The 12,932-nt window shown below is 32.2% G+C and overlaps 2 protein-coding genes across 2 annotated transcripts; one reads left to right on the top strand and one right to left on the bottom strand.

Moving 5' to 3' along the window:
• Positions 1–3,092: 3,092 nt before the first annotated feature.
• Positions 3,093–6,521, bottom strand: LOC132627252 (alcohol dehydrogenase 1-like). The gene is made up of 9 exons (XM_060342500.1): positions 6,144–6,521; positions 5,124–5,260; positions 4,877–4,923; positions 4,454–4,779; positions 4,274–4,356; positions 4,098–4,173; positions 3,875–3,936; positions 3,670–3,765; positions 3,093–3,551 (listed from the first exon to the last, which is right to left on the bottom strand). The coding sequence occupies exons 1-9, from the start codon at positions 6,424–6,426 to the stop codon at positions 3,273–3,275; spliced, it is 1,389 nt and encodes a 462-aa protein (XP_060198483.1). The 5' UTR covers positions 6,427–6,521; the 3' UTR covers positions 3,093–3,272.
• A 3,532-nt stretch (positions 6,522–10,053) lies between these two features.
• LOC132627250 (alcohol dehydrogenase 1-like) lies at positions 10,054–12,629 on the top strand. Its single transcript, XM_060342497.1, has 9 exons — positions 10,054–10,213; positions 10,683–10,819; positions 10,902–10,948; positions 11,043–11,368; positions 11,472–11,554; positions 11,644–11,719; positions 11,850–11,911; positions 12,015–12,110; positions 12,207–12,629. Exons 1-9 carry the CDS (start codon positions 10,177–10,179, stop codon positions 12,483–12,485), a joined length of 1,143 nt encoding a protein of 380 aa, XP_060198480.1. The 5' UTR covers positions 10,054–10,176; the 3' UTR covers positions 12,486–12,629.
• Positions 12,630–12,932: the final 303 nt, after the last annotated feature.

Here is a 12,932-nt window from a genome sequence, read left to right as displayed (position 1 = left end):
TTCTCCCTTAAAATCACAGGCCCAACATCGGTTAAAAATTGCGAAGAAATGATCCACAAGCCACATGCTTGATTAAGATAATTATAACATTTCGAAGATATCACGAAAGTAGATTAAAAAAAATGTATAAAGCTTTTTAAAAAAAGACAATATTTGGCTAGATATTGAGTTGGTCAAGAATAACAAATGATTATATATTTATATTAATCATATAAAGATTGAACACCAGTCTCTTGTAGATGTATAGCAAGCTCTGAAAATCATCGAGCAAAAGCTAACATGACTCCGTTTCGCTAAGAAATGAGAGGGGGTGTTTTCTATGAATGGGTTATTTGGAACTAGGTGGGTAAAACATATAGGTCATGTGAACAACTAACGGATTCCATCTTTCAGGACTAAAACTGCACCATTTCTTGAAACTATAAGGACTATCAGTGCTTTATATATATATATATATATATATTTAAGGGATGATTATGAATCCATGCTTAAAGTTAAAGAACTATTTTGGGTCTTTCCTCGACTTTTTAATAAACATTCCCTCTATATGCCAAGTTTCAAAAGAACGCTAAGGAGATACAAGTGTTAAGCCAACCAAACACTTGATACTAAATTTAAGGAGACAAAAGAAGCGAATCGGACGTGGGATTCTTAAATTAAGATGGTAAAGAAGAAGAACTAAATTAGTATTCCTAAATTTATTATTAAGTAATATATAAAGTCGTATCAATTCCACATGATTAGAGATATAACTGTAATTATGTGTTTTAAGAAAAAAATGTGGGTTAGCTTATTTCGACCCTTCCAATCAAGAAAACGTTGTCTTTCAAAATTCTCACACGGTTCAACTGTCTTCTAGCATGTATTAAGTACATTAAAACTATCGCGGCAATGAACATAAAAGATTAACGTGGGTTTATATACTTTTATTGTCCTCTTCTATATGTTCTTTTATATATATATATATATATCTAATCTTCATTTATTCTATTCAAAATTGTATGATCCAAATCGCTTTAGAGACCGTTTGGATTGGCTTATAAAGTTGCTTATAAGTTGCTTATAAGCTGTTTTCAGTTTTTTTGAGTGTTTGGCTGGCCAACTTAAGTCATTTTGTGCTTAAAATAAGTTCAAAAAAATAATTGGGTCCATTTGACTTAGCCTATCTAAAACAGCTTATAAGCTGAAAACAACTTATAAGCCAAAAAAAATAAATTAGACTACCCAACTTATTTTTTTTAGCTTATAAGCTGTTTGCAGCTTATAAGCATAAGCCAATCCAAACAGGCTCTTAATCTTATATAGCTCATAGTATGGTGTATATCTGTTTTGTGTAAAGAAAAGGAGAAATTAAGATGTATATTTGATCAATTAAGATGTTTATTTCATCAATTGCCCACTTTATACATGTGGTGACACTATTATTTTCTAGAGTCGAAGAATTCAAACTCATACTTAATTCAAATTGATTCCATCTTTATTCTGCCATTAAAAATGTTCTAAACATATTTATCAATGTAATTACTACTACAAAGAATTTTACAATCCAATAGAAACTCATAGATATGCAAAATTTCACTTTTATGATCGACATTTTGCAGCAAAAAGGTTAAAGATGTTGTTTCATGTTGTTAAAACATTATTAATTTTTTCATGTTAATAAAATTATTCAATCTTTTAATAAGAATTGCGCAAGCTTTTGAGACATTAAAGCTAGTTTTTCCAAACCGTTTTCTCAAAAAAGTGTAAAGTTTATTGAACGACTAAAATATTGTTATGAGTAAGTAATTTTAATATAAGTAAACACATTTGTGCTACTCTTGGACTTCCAAAGCAAATACAGAATTCATATATTAAAAATACTATTTAGATTTGTCGCTTTTTGAATTGTTGGATTGATTAGCACCTCACTAACAAGAATAGAGGATATTACAAAAGAGATAAATTAGAATTGTAGTTCATAAAATATGGTATATGAGTAACATAAATTTATGTGGGTAATACTAATACCTTTGTAAATTGAGAATCTGACATTACAACAGTCAAGAGTCGATTTATCATCTTTCATTTTTTTTCAAGAATTCACCATCATATTTAGCGAAATCTCCCCATAAAGTAGCAATTGTATGATTATACCTATATTTTAAAATTACAAAGAATCTGACATTACAACAACCAAGAGTCGATTTATCATCTTTCATTTTTCAAGAATTTCACCAACATATTTAGTGAAATCTCCCCATAAAGTAGCAATAGTATGATTATGACTATATTTTAAAATTACAATGGCATATATTACTCTAAATTTTCTAGTGTAATATATGTAGAACATTAAAACGAATATTATCGATGAATTTTTTTGTTATTTTAACTTACCTTTCATTTTTAACCATTGTATCTCTTCTAATGTTTTGTTATTCTCCCATAAATGATTTGATTATTACTTTTTGCTAAATAAACAGTTTTATTACCAAACGAGATATGTACAACACAAAATCTATCAAGACCTGGACAATTCCTAAGGCCGAGTACATCAACTTTCCACTAGATCTTCTCAACTATATTCTAACTAGTAAGGGTAATATTTAAGTTCCATGAGCCTCTTTTCTACTTGTCTACATATTGCCCTCCTGTGTGCATTCCTCATCTGAAGGTGATGTGGAATGTTGTTAGAGGTGACATATATACGACTTACTCCATGAAATCTTATAGTTACGTTGTTCATATTCCATGATTCCTGATGTTTAATTGCATGCTGATACATTATTATATTGGTTGGTTAGTACTTTATGGAGGATTTATGCTAATACATAATGTATCCATGGTGATACCTACTGCACAATGGAGTTATACTTACTATACTTAATTAATATCCAGTCCATGTTGATGCAGAAAATCAAAGAAACACAGAGGTGGTGGAGATGACGGTGACGAGGGTCGAGGAGGTTAATAGATACACGCACGGAACAATTATGAGCCTTTCTCTACTTTGGAAGGAATTTTTCACTTTACTTCACATTGCTGAGAAGGTTTTTGATATACTTTCTTAAGGCTAAGGATTAGGAATCAGAAACCCAAAAATTGACGGATAATTAACCAAGGAAGACAGTGCTTAATATAACCATGAAATGACCATTTGTACCAGATGAGAAAAATTACAAGGACTTCTCAAAAAGAAAACATAAAGAGTTATTTATTAACTTTGCATAGGAATGTAACAGATGAAGTCATTAGAGCAGCTCCATGCCATATTTGATGTGGAAATACTTAGTTTAGTGGTCCATGTGGATTATGCAACGAAGGCCTTCTCCTTTGAGCATGAGATCAAAAGCCTTGTTGATTTCAGAAAATGGGAGTTGATGAGTTATGAACTTCTCCAATTCTAGTTCTTTATTCATGTATTTCTCTACTACAGAAGGAAGATCCGATCGCGGCTTGTAGTTTCCAAAGAATGTTCCCTTTAGAGTCCTTTCATTCAATAGGTTCATAGGATGTGTCTTGAAAACAGCTTCTTTATGGGGTACTCCCACAAGTACAGCCACTCCCCAGCCCTGTCATTCAGTACTGTCTTTATTAGTTTCTTTTTTATGAACAAAAAATGCATTTGACAGAAGGTTATGAGTTAAACATGAGAGTTTTTTTTTTTTATAGTAGTGGAAGAAAGCATACATCATGAACACATTCAAATGCGGAAATCATAGCATCAATGTGGCCTGTACACTCCACACTTCTATCGACTCCGCCATCAGTCATCTCAGCAATTACCTATCAAACATTCCAGAAATTTAAATCCAGGAAATGGATAATAGACTTTCCACTAATGTTTTTGCTAATATAAACTGACACATTAGGAGACAGAAGCATATATGAGTACCTCTTGAACTGGTTTGCTATAGTCCTTTGGGTTCACAAATTCTGTCACACCAAATTTCTTTGCTGAAGAAATACAAGCATACAGGAAAAAGGATCAATACTAAATGCAGTGTAGCAAGCTACAAAGAAGAATATATAAAAAGAGGTCAACAGCTAGACATTTGAATATTCAAATGATTGACTTTAAGTGTTCAAGCAAGGGACAAAAATTTGGATAATCTTACCTAGCTCAAATCGGCTGGCATTCAAATCAATACCGATAATTCTTGAAGCCCCTGCAATCCTTGCTCCTTCTGCAGCCTATTAAAATGGGAATTGCAACCAATTTAGCCACTTTCAACACTTCCTTTGGAGAAAACATATTTGAAAAGATTGGAGGATTAGCAATAGGAAGACTCACAGCAAGGCCTACAGCCCCCAGTCCAAACACAGCCACACTTGAGCCCTTTGTTGGTTTGGCAACATTCAGAGTTGCACCAAGGCCTATAAGCATACAGAATTTGACTAGTTAACATATGAATAGATCCTCTATAGAATCTACTAATCAAGATTGAGAAAAAAAAAAAGAACTTTGGTTTACCAGTTGAAATTCCACAACTTAGGACACAGACTTTGTCAAGAGGAGCAAGAGGGTTGATTTTGGCAACACAACCAACATGAACCACAGTGTATTCACTAAAAGTGGATGTCCCTACAAAATGGTAAATCGGCTTTCCATTGATAGAGAATCTTGATTTCTCATCATGAATCATCACTCCCCTGTCTGTATTAATCCTCAATAGGCTACACATATTACTCTCCTCTGATTTGCAGTGTGCACAGTTTTTGCATTCACCAGTGAACACTGGAAGTACATGGTCCCCTGGTGCAAGTTCTGTCACTCCCTCTCCTACACTCTCCACAATCCTAAAACACCAATAATAATGAAAATAATCAATCGAAAGCACAGTTATATCAACACCCTTTTGGTTCTTGAAAAAAAAAGAAAGTGCTAATAATATACCCTGCTGCCTCATGTCCAAGAATACGAGGAAAGACTGAATTTTGGCCCTGCAATAGATGAAAGATTCAGAATTTTTAAAATAATTGAGATAATCACAGTCCAATGCCTTCCGGTAGTCTAATTTACAAAATAGCCAGCAAAGGTATAGGTTTTGTATGTTTAAGTATAAAAATATATATAATATACATGTTGTATACATATAATATGCATAATCAGTATACTCATATGTTTTGTATATTTTGGCTACCTTGGCTTCCCAAAAGTATATATCAGTGTGACAGAGAGAAGTGTAGAGGATTTTGAGACGAACTTCCATTTTCTGAGGAGGTGCCACTTCCACTTCCTCAATCACCAATGGCTTCCCTGCCTCCCATGCCACAGCAGCTACAAAGAGAGCAAATTTTCATTACCTCAAAATTCCCATTTGCATAATTGGCTACCAAATAAAAAAGACAAGAAAATTGCTCCTAAAACTGTTTGTGCATAAATAATCTTAAACAATGCTCCCTCCGGTCCAAAATAATTGAGGCTTTAGACTTGATCACATGGATTAAGAAATTCACTTACTCCTAAAAATTTAGAGGTGTATTGACTAAACTACTCTTAATTAAGAGGGGCTTTGAAACAATAACGAGCATTAAATTTGTTCATTCAATTAAGAATGTGTCGACGGTAAATTTGAAAAAAGAATAAATTATCTTCTTGATAAACTAAAACCTCAATTATTTTGAATTAACTTTCAGAGACAAAATTCTCAAGTATTTTGGACCGGAGAGAGTATAAGTTAACTTCACCATGTATAGATACAATTTAGGGTGTGTTCAGTAAGAAGGAAAATTTGTTTTCAAGGAATTTTTTTTTTTTTTTTTTGGAAAACGTTAAAAATAAGTGAATTTTTTACTTACTTTTTTAAGTTCTTTCGGTAAGCAAAAAATATTTTATACTATTTAAAAAGCATTTATATATAATTTTGATAAATACTATGAGAGGTGGGAGTAGGGTGGTAGGGATGGGGGCTACGTAGTTGGAGCATAGAGAGTTTATAATCAATGTGAAATGCATTTAATTTGTGGAACTTGTTTTTTTATACGTCTGAAGTTATTTCTCTAAATTTATTTTCTAAAGAAAATATTTTTCAAAAGAAATTTGGCCCACCAAATTTGAGAAAATTAAAAAATATGTTTTGAAAATTCATGTTTCACCGTACCGAACACACCCTTAAAAAGTGCACATCTTTTACAGGAAATCGGATGAGGAAATGAAGTACCTTTGCAACGAATGACTTGTCCAGCAGTGTTTGACATGATGTTTTCTTGATTTCCTTCTTCACTGATTACTGAATTATGAGATGAAGTGTACAGTGCTGAAGAACTTAACTTGTTTTGTCTGAATATTGAACTAGTGTTTCTTGATGTGCTGTGATGATGCAGAACATTGCTCTTTGTTGGGTATTTATACTTGACATGATCAAGAACAAAGAAATTTTTATTAGGATTAATGAATAAACTACTTGGGATTGGGAAGTGATTTGCTTGATAAGAAAGTTCCATATCTCAACAAAGCTAGGCTGTGGCAAAACCCCAAGACCATTCCCCAGGTTTTGTTTCCTTGGAATTTTCGCATCCGGTTTTTGGCAAGTGCTTGCTTGTTTTGCTTTATTCTTAATCAAGAAAGTGAAAGGTGGTTGGTTTGTAATATTTCTAAAAGACGTACAGTGAATTCAATAATTAAGCCAAGTTGTTACTCTCTCTCTCTTTTCCTTGTTTTGTTATTTAGTTTTACTAGGCGTTTGGTCATAAAAATCAAATATTTTTTATTTTGTTTGAAATTTTGAAGCTGCAATTGGAGATGAAGTTATGTTTGGTTATAGTTTTTACAAAGAATATTTGGTTGTTTGAATGTACTGAAAGTGAAAAAATAAAAATAGGGTTTTATGTGTTTTTCAAGTTGTATTTGGAGTTTTCTTGGCCAAACATTGATTTTTTGTTTTGTTTTGTGAAAAATTCTCATGGCCAAACGGGTCCTATGGACCTTTTGACACTCTTCTTTCCCTTTTAATTAATCTTTTTATTTTTGGTGATAATTTAGCTTTAAATTTTTTATTTTACCCTTAATAAGATAATTTGTAACTACACAAATATCTATGAATCACATAATATAAAATATTGTTTTAAAAAAAAATAAGAGAACAAAATGTGGCTAAGTAAGTCATTTAAAAGCTTCCAAATTTAGTGAAAATTTTAACAAAGTTGGCGTTAGGCGAGTTTTAATTTGATGAGACCTGCTTAAAATCAAGGGAAAAGGTGCAAATATACCCCTCAACTTTGTCATTTAGAGCAGATATGCCCCTCGTTATAAAAGTGGTGCATATATACCCCTGCCGTTACAAAAATGTTGCAAATATACCCCTGCAGTTACAAAATGGTAAAAATATACCCTTTTCACTAACGAAATTTTTTAAAAAATCATTTAATTTATTTTTTAATTAAAAAAAAGTCTAACTATATTTTCTTTAGGAGACATAATTTTCTAAAGCCACATGGTAATTTTTTTTTTCTGGTGGGTCGAGTCTGGTAAGTTTAAAAAAATGGGTAGACATATTTTTTTAAAGTCACGGAGATATTTTTTGAAACTTACCAGACCCGACACACCAGAAAAAAATTACCATGTGGCTTTAGAAAATTATGTCTACTAAAGAAAATATGGGTAGACTTATTTTTTTAAAGTCACGGAGATATTTTTTGAAACTTACCAGACCCGACACACCAGGAAAAAAATTATCATGTGGTTTTAGAAAATTATGTCTACTAAAGAAAATATGGGTAGACTTATTTTTTTAAAGTCACAGAGATATTTTTTGAAACTTACCAGACCCGACACACCAGAAAAAAAAATTACCATGTGGCTTTAGAAAATTATTTCAACTAAAGAAAATATGGGTAGACTTATTTTTTTAAAGGCATGGAGATATTTTTTGAAACTTACCAGACCCGACACACCAAAAAAAAATTACCATGTGGCTTTAGAAAATTATGTCTACTAAAGAAAATATAGGTAGACTTTTTTTTTTAATTAAAAAATAAATTAAATGATTTTTAAAAAAAAATCTGTTAGTGAAAAAGGTATATTTACACCATTTTGTAACTGCAGGGGTATATTTGCACAATTTTTGTAACGACATGGATATATATGCACCACTTTTGTAACGAGGGGCATATCTGCTCTAAATGACAAAGTTGAGGGGTATATTTGCACCTTTTCCCTAAAATCAATTATGTTTGATCTTACAAAAGCAAAATATAAAAGGTCCATCTTAGATAATGATACACACACAAGAAAATGCATGCAAGCCAAAAAGGAGCGTCACTTGACAAAAAATACGTAATAAGTTTCCGACATGACTTTTTGGCTTCTTAAAACATAAAGGAAGGAATAATTTTTTTTAAAAAAAGTAAAAACTGAGGAAAAAGATAAAATATATTTTTTAGCGAGAGGTGTCACATAACCTCATCTAAAATTAAAATTTTAATATATATAATAATTTCTTCATTTTTTTTCTTTAACTTTTTTATTTTTTTAATGTCGGTGGTACTTTTTAAAAAATCTCTTCATTATTTGGAGGGGATAGGGGGATTAGTTTGTTTGCTTGGAAATTTTGAAAAGTTATTAACTGTTGTTTGTGATATGTTTTTGGTCCCTTAATTTCACGAAACCTTGGCAGTATATATTCCAATAGGTGATCCTTAATTTGAATATTCCAAATAAAATAATAACACTTTGCTACTGCCCCACTATTTTCTCAAACAGGCAATTGTCTACGTGTCACATGCAAATATACAACGATTCCGCACTTACTAATAATAGTGAAGGGAATACTTCCCTCTATTCACTTTTACTTATCTACTATTTTAAAAATAAATTTTCATTTTTACTTGTCACTTTTAGCATATCAAGACAAAATAATTTTTTTTTCTATTTTACCTATAGTATTAGTTTTCATTTTGCAAGTTGTCCTAATTAAGCTACAAACAAACTTTGAACTTGCAAATAACATTTAGCAAGGCTAAAGCTGAAGAATCAAAGTAATAAGTCTAGGTCTTCGAGGTAACCACAATTTTTTATTTTTTTTCACGAGAACCATTTCATGTGACACGTAGACAATTGGTTTTGGTGGAAATCAAAGTTCTTAATTTACTAAAAGAACCAATTATAAGAATACCACTTAAGGTTTTATGAAATGGACGGCAAAGAAACCATCAAATCACAAGAAAACAACTGCTTAAGAATTTTTTAAAAGTCCCCAACTAAATTTCAAAAAAAAAAAAAAAAAAAAAAAAGGAGATCTAAACAGGTTTAAAAAAGAAGTTTGAGGAAATTAGAAAGTCCTCAAAGTACAATTAATCAAGATGTATTATATGGAAGAGAAATCCCAACTTAGTCCCAATTTTTTTTAAATAAAAAATACGTTTTCAACAAAAATGATAAATATTATTTTAAAATCCTTAAGTTTACTTTACTTGCAAACAAAAGTAACATAATATGGATTTTAAATACAGCATATAACAATTACATCTAGCTTAATTTATAAAAAAGAAACATCATCATAGTTGAATATACGTTTGGCATAATTATCAGGTCACTTTACATTTGTCATTGCAAAATCCTACTCCCTTGCTCTCATAATAAGTGTCACTTTAATAAAAAAAAATTATCTCATAATAAATGTCACCTTAGGAAACCAATACATAAATTGGCTACTATTTTCCAATTTTACCCTTAGACAAAAAGAAAAGTTAAAGTAACATCTAAATGATGATTGGAAAGGCCACATAATAATTTGGTATTGTTGGATTCCCAATGTCAAAAGGTTCACTACTTGTGTATCCTCTAATTAAGAGGAAAAGTAATTTATTTTTATTATATAGGGGTAATTTGGTAAACTTCATATTGCATTATTGATTTTTTAATAAACGTATTTTTGACTAAGGTGACACTTATTATAGGACGGAGAAAATATTATAATATACCACCTTTCACTTTGCTTGACAAAGAATAACGCAAAACAAACAAAGAGATTCAAAAACCGGATGCAAATAACGCAAACCTGATAAATGGTTTTCCCATGGCCTACCGTATTAAGAAAATCCATATTCCAAGTGTATATTTCTCTGCAACATTTCAAGTATAAATAACCCAAGAATGAGCAGTGTTGTTTCATCACACATCAATTCATCAAGAAACGCAAAACTCAATATATTCCAGTTATTATTACTATTAAAGAAGGAAATCAAGAAAAGATCATGTCTACCACTGCTGGACAAGTCATTCGTTGCAAAGGTGCTTACATAAATTTATTCATCCCATATATATACCGTAAATAAAATATGTGAACTTTCTAAATTATATCTATATATGGTAAAGTAAACTTACTCAGTTTACCACTATATTTGCACAAACAGTTTCAGGAGAAGTTTTCTTTTCTTTTTTATTTGGCACTTCTCCGTTTCAAATTATTTGTCATGATTACTAAAAATAGTTATCTCAAATTATTTGTCATTTTAGAAGTTCAAAACATAATTAATTATTTTTTCTCTATTTTACGGAAATAACACACAAAAAGAGTAAATATTTAGAGATTATAACTTAGACATAAATAAGGATAAAGTAGGTCGAATACCTCTTCTAATTAATATTTCTTAAGGGACATGTAATACAAAAAAAAGCGATAAATAATTTGAGACGGAGGGAGTAATCAATTATCCAAATGGGAACTTTGAGGTAATGAAATCTTTTTATTTTTTTGCAGCTGCTGTGGCATGGGAGGCAGGGAAGCCACTGGTAATAGAGGAAGTGGAAGTGGCACCTCCTCAGAAAATGGAAGTTCGTCTCAAAATCCTCTACACTTCCCTTTGCCACACTGATATCTACTTTTGGGAAGCCAAGGTAAATATATAACAACAAATTGCAAAATCATATTGATGTTTCTAAATGCCATCAACAAAGTCTTAATTTTCATCTATTGCAGGCCCAAAATTCAGTTTTTCCTCGTATTCTTGGACATGAGGCAGCGGGGTATGTACTTGCATTTAAAAAAGTTCAAGAACCAAAAGGGTGTTGATATAACTGTGCTTTCATTTGATTTTGTTTTCATTTATTGGTGTTTTAGGATTGTGGAGAGTGTGGGAGAGGGAGTGACAGAACTTGCACCAGGGGACCATGTACTTCCAGTGTTCACTGGTGAATGCAAAAATTGTGCACACTGCAAATCAGAAGAGAGCAATATGTGTAGCCTATTGAGGATTAACACAGACAGGGGAGTGATGATTAATGATGAGCAATCAAGATTCTCCATCAATGGGAAGCCCATTTACCATTTTGTTGGGACTTCTACTTTTAGTGAGTACACTGTGGTTCATGTTGGTTGTGTTGCCAAAATCAATCCACTTGCTCCTCTTGACAAAGTCTGTGTCCTCAGTTGTGGAATTTCAACTGGTAAACCAACTTCTCTCTCTTTTTTTTTTTTTTTTAAGTTCATTGGTAAATTTTGTAGAGGGTCTATGCATATGTGAATTAGTCAAATTTTGTATGCTTATAGGCCTTGGTGCAACTCTGAATGTTGCCAAACCAACAAAAGGCTCAAGTGTGGCTGTGTTTGGACTTGGGGCTGTAGGCCTTGCTGTGAGTATTCCTCCTATCTATTTGAATATCTTTTTCTGCAATGTAAGTTTTCAAGTGACTAATAAATTGGTTGCATCCAATTTTAATAGGCTGCTGAAGGAGCAAGGATTGCAGGGGCTTCAAGAATTATCGGTGTTGATTTGAATGCAAGCAGATTTGAGCTAGGTAACCTAATCCAAATCGATTGCTTTCTTGAAATCCAGATATGACCTCTGCTTCTGTTCTCCTCCTTATAGCTTGATACACTGAAATTAACTCGTTGATCCTTTTCTTCTTTACGCTTGTGTTTCTGCAGCAAAGAAATTTGGCGTGACAGAATTTGTGAACCCAAAAGACTATAACAGACCAGTTCAAGAGGTACTTTCAGATAAGCTTCTGTCTCCTCATATATCAGTTTATATTAGCAAAAATTGAGTGAAAATCCAGTATCCCTTTGTAAATTTTCTTGAACGTTTGATAGGTAATAGCTGAGATGACTGATGGTGGAGTTGACCGTAGCGTAGAGTGCACAGGCCACATTGATGCTATGATTTCTGCATTTGAATGTGTCCATGATGTATGCTTTCTTCTACAATTAAATTCTCATCTTTAACTCAATGCAATTTTTGTTCATAAAAAGAAAGAAACTAATAAAAAGCGTACTGAATGACAGGGCTGGGGAGTGGCTGTTCTTGTGGGAGTACCCCATAAAGAAGCTGTATTCAAGACACACCCTATGAACTTGTTGAATGAAAGGACTCTAAAGGGCACATTCTTTGGAAACTACAAGCCGCGATCGGATCTTCCTTCTGTAGTAGAGAAATACATGAATAAAGAACTAGAATTGGAGAAGTTCATAACTCATCAGCTCCCATTTTCTGAAATCAACAAGGCTTTTGATCTCATGCTCAAAGGAGAAGGCCTTCGTTGCATCATCCACATGGACCACTAAACTAAGTCTTTCCTCATCAAACATGGCATGGAGCTACTGCCTTTTCTCCCATTTTCTTGCTTTAGTATGTGTTTCTGCTTTCCCTTTCAAAAATCCTTGTAATTTGTCTCGCCTTGAATAAACGAATCATTTCATTTTGTTATATGTTTAAGCCTTGAATATTTCTCCAGTTAAATACAAATTACTATATTTACGACCTCGCCAACAAATGAAGAAAATTTTCCTTTTAAATTAACAAGAATCAGGTCTCACACTTGACAAGAAATCAAAATTAATCCGTCATCTTTTCCTCTTTAATTTCCATTAAGTAATATGTCTTGACCTTTGTGGCGTTTCCAAGTTGGTGTTTTTTTTTCAAGCATGCGCGACAAGCTCAAAAAAGAAATTGGAAAACAAGAGTGTTCTGATCATCGTGTTGTGTGTGATACTTGAAATATTATCCAACCA

Source organism: Lycium barbarum, chromosome 2 (genome assembly GCF_019175385.1).
Source record: "Lycium barbarum isolate Lr01 chromosome 2, ASM1917538v2, whole genome shotgun sequence".
In the NCBI taxonomy this organism is placed as follows: domain Eukaryota; kingdom Viridiplantae; phylum Streptophyta; class Magnoliopsida; order Solanales; family Solanaceae; genus Lycium; species Lycium barbarum.
Note: the sequence above shows the minus strand (reverse complement) of the source record. Positions and strands in the feature narration are given on the sequence as shown.

Excerpts from the sequence above, each read along its gene's own strand:
- LOC132627250 (XM_060342497.1), top strand. The coding sequence starts at position 10,177 with ATGTCTACCACTGCTGGACAAGTCATTCGTTGCAAAG. Across the intron at positions 10,214-10,682 it reads ACAAGTCATTCGTTGCAAAG|CTGCTGTGGCATGGGAGGCA; the intron begins GTGCTTACATAA and ends ATTTTTTTGCAG. Across the intron at positions 10,949-11,042 it reads CTTGGACATGAGGCAGCGGG|GATTGTGGAGAGTGTGGGAG; the intron begins GTATGTACTTGC and ends TTGGTGTTTTAG.
- LOC132627252 (XM_060342500.1), bottom strand. The coding sequence starts at position 6,426 with ATGGAACTTTCTTATCAAGCAAATCACTTCCCAATCCCAAGTAGTTTA. Across the intron at positions 4,924-5,123 it reads TATACTTTTGGGAAGCCAAG|GGCCAAAATTCAGTCTTTCC; the intron begins GTAGCCAAAATA and ends CATCTATTGCAG. Across the intron at positions 3,552-3,669 it reads CATTTGAATGTGTTCATGAT|GGCTGGGGAGTGGCTGTACT; the intron begins GTATGCTTTCTT and ends ACTGAATGACAG.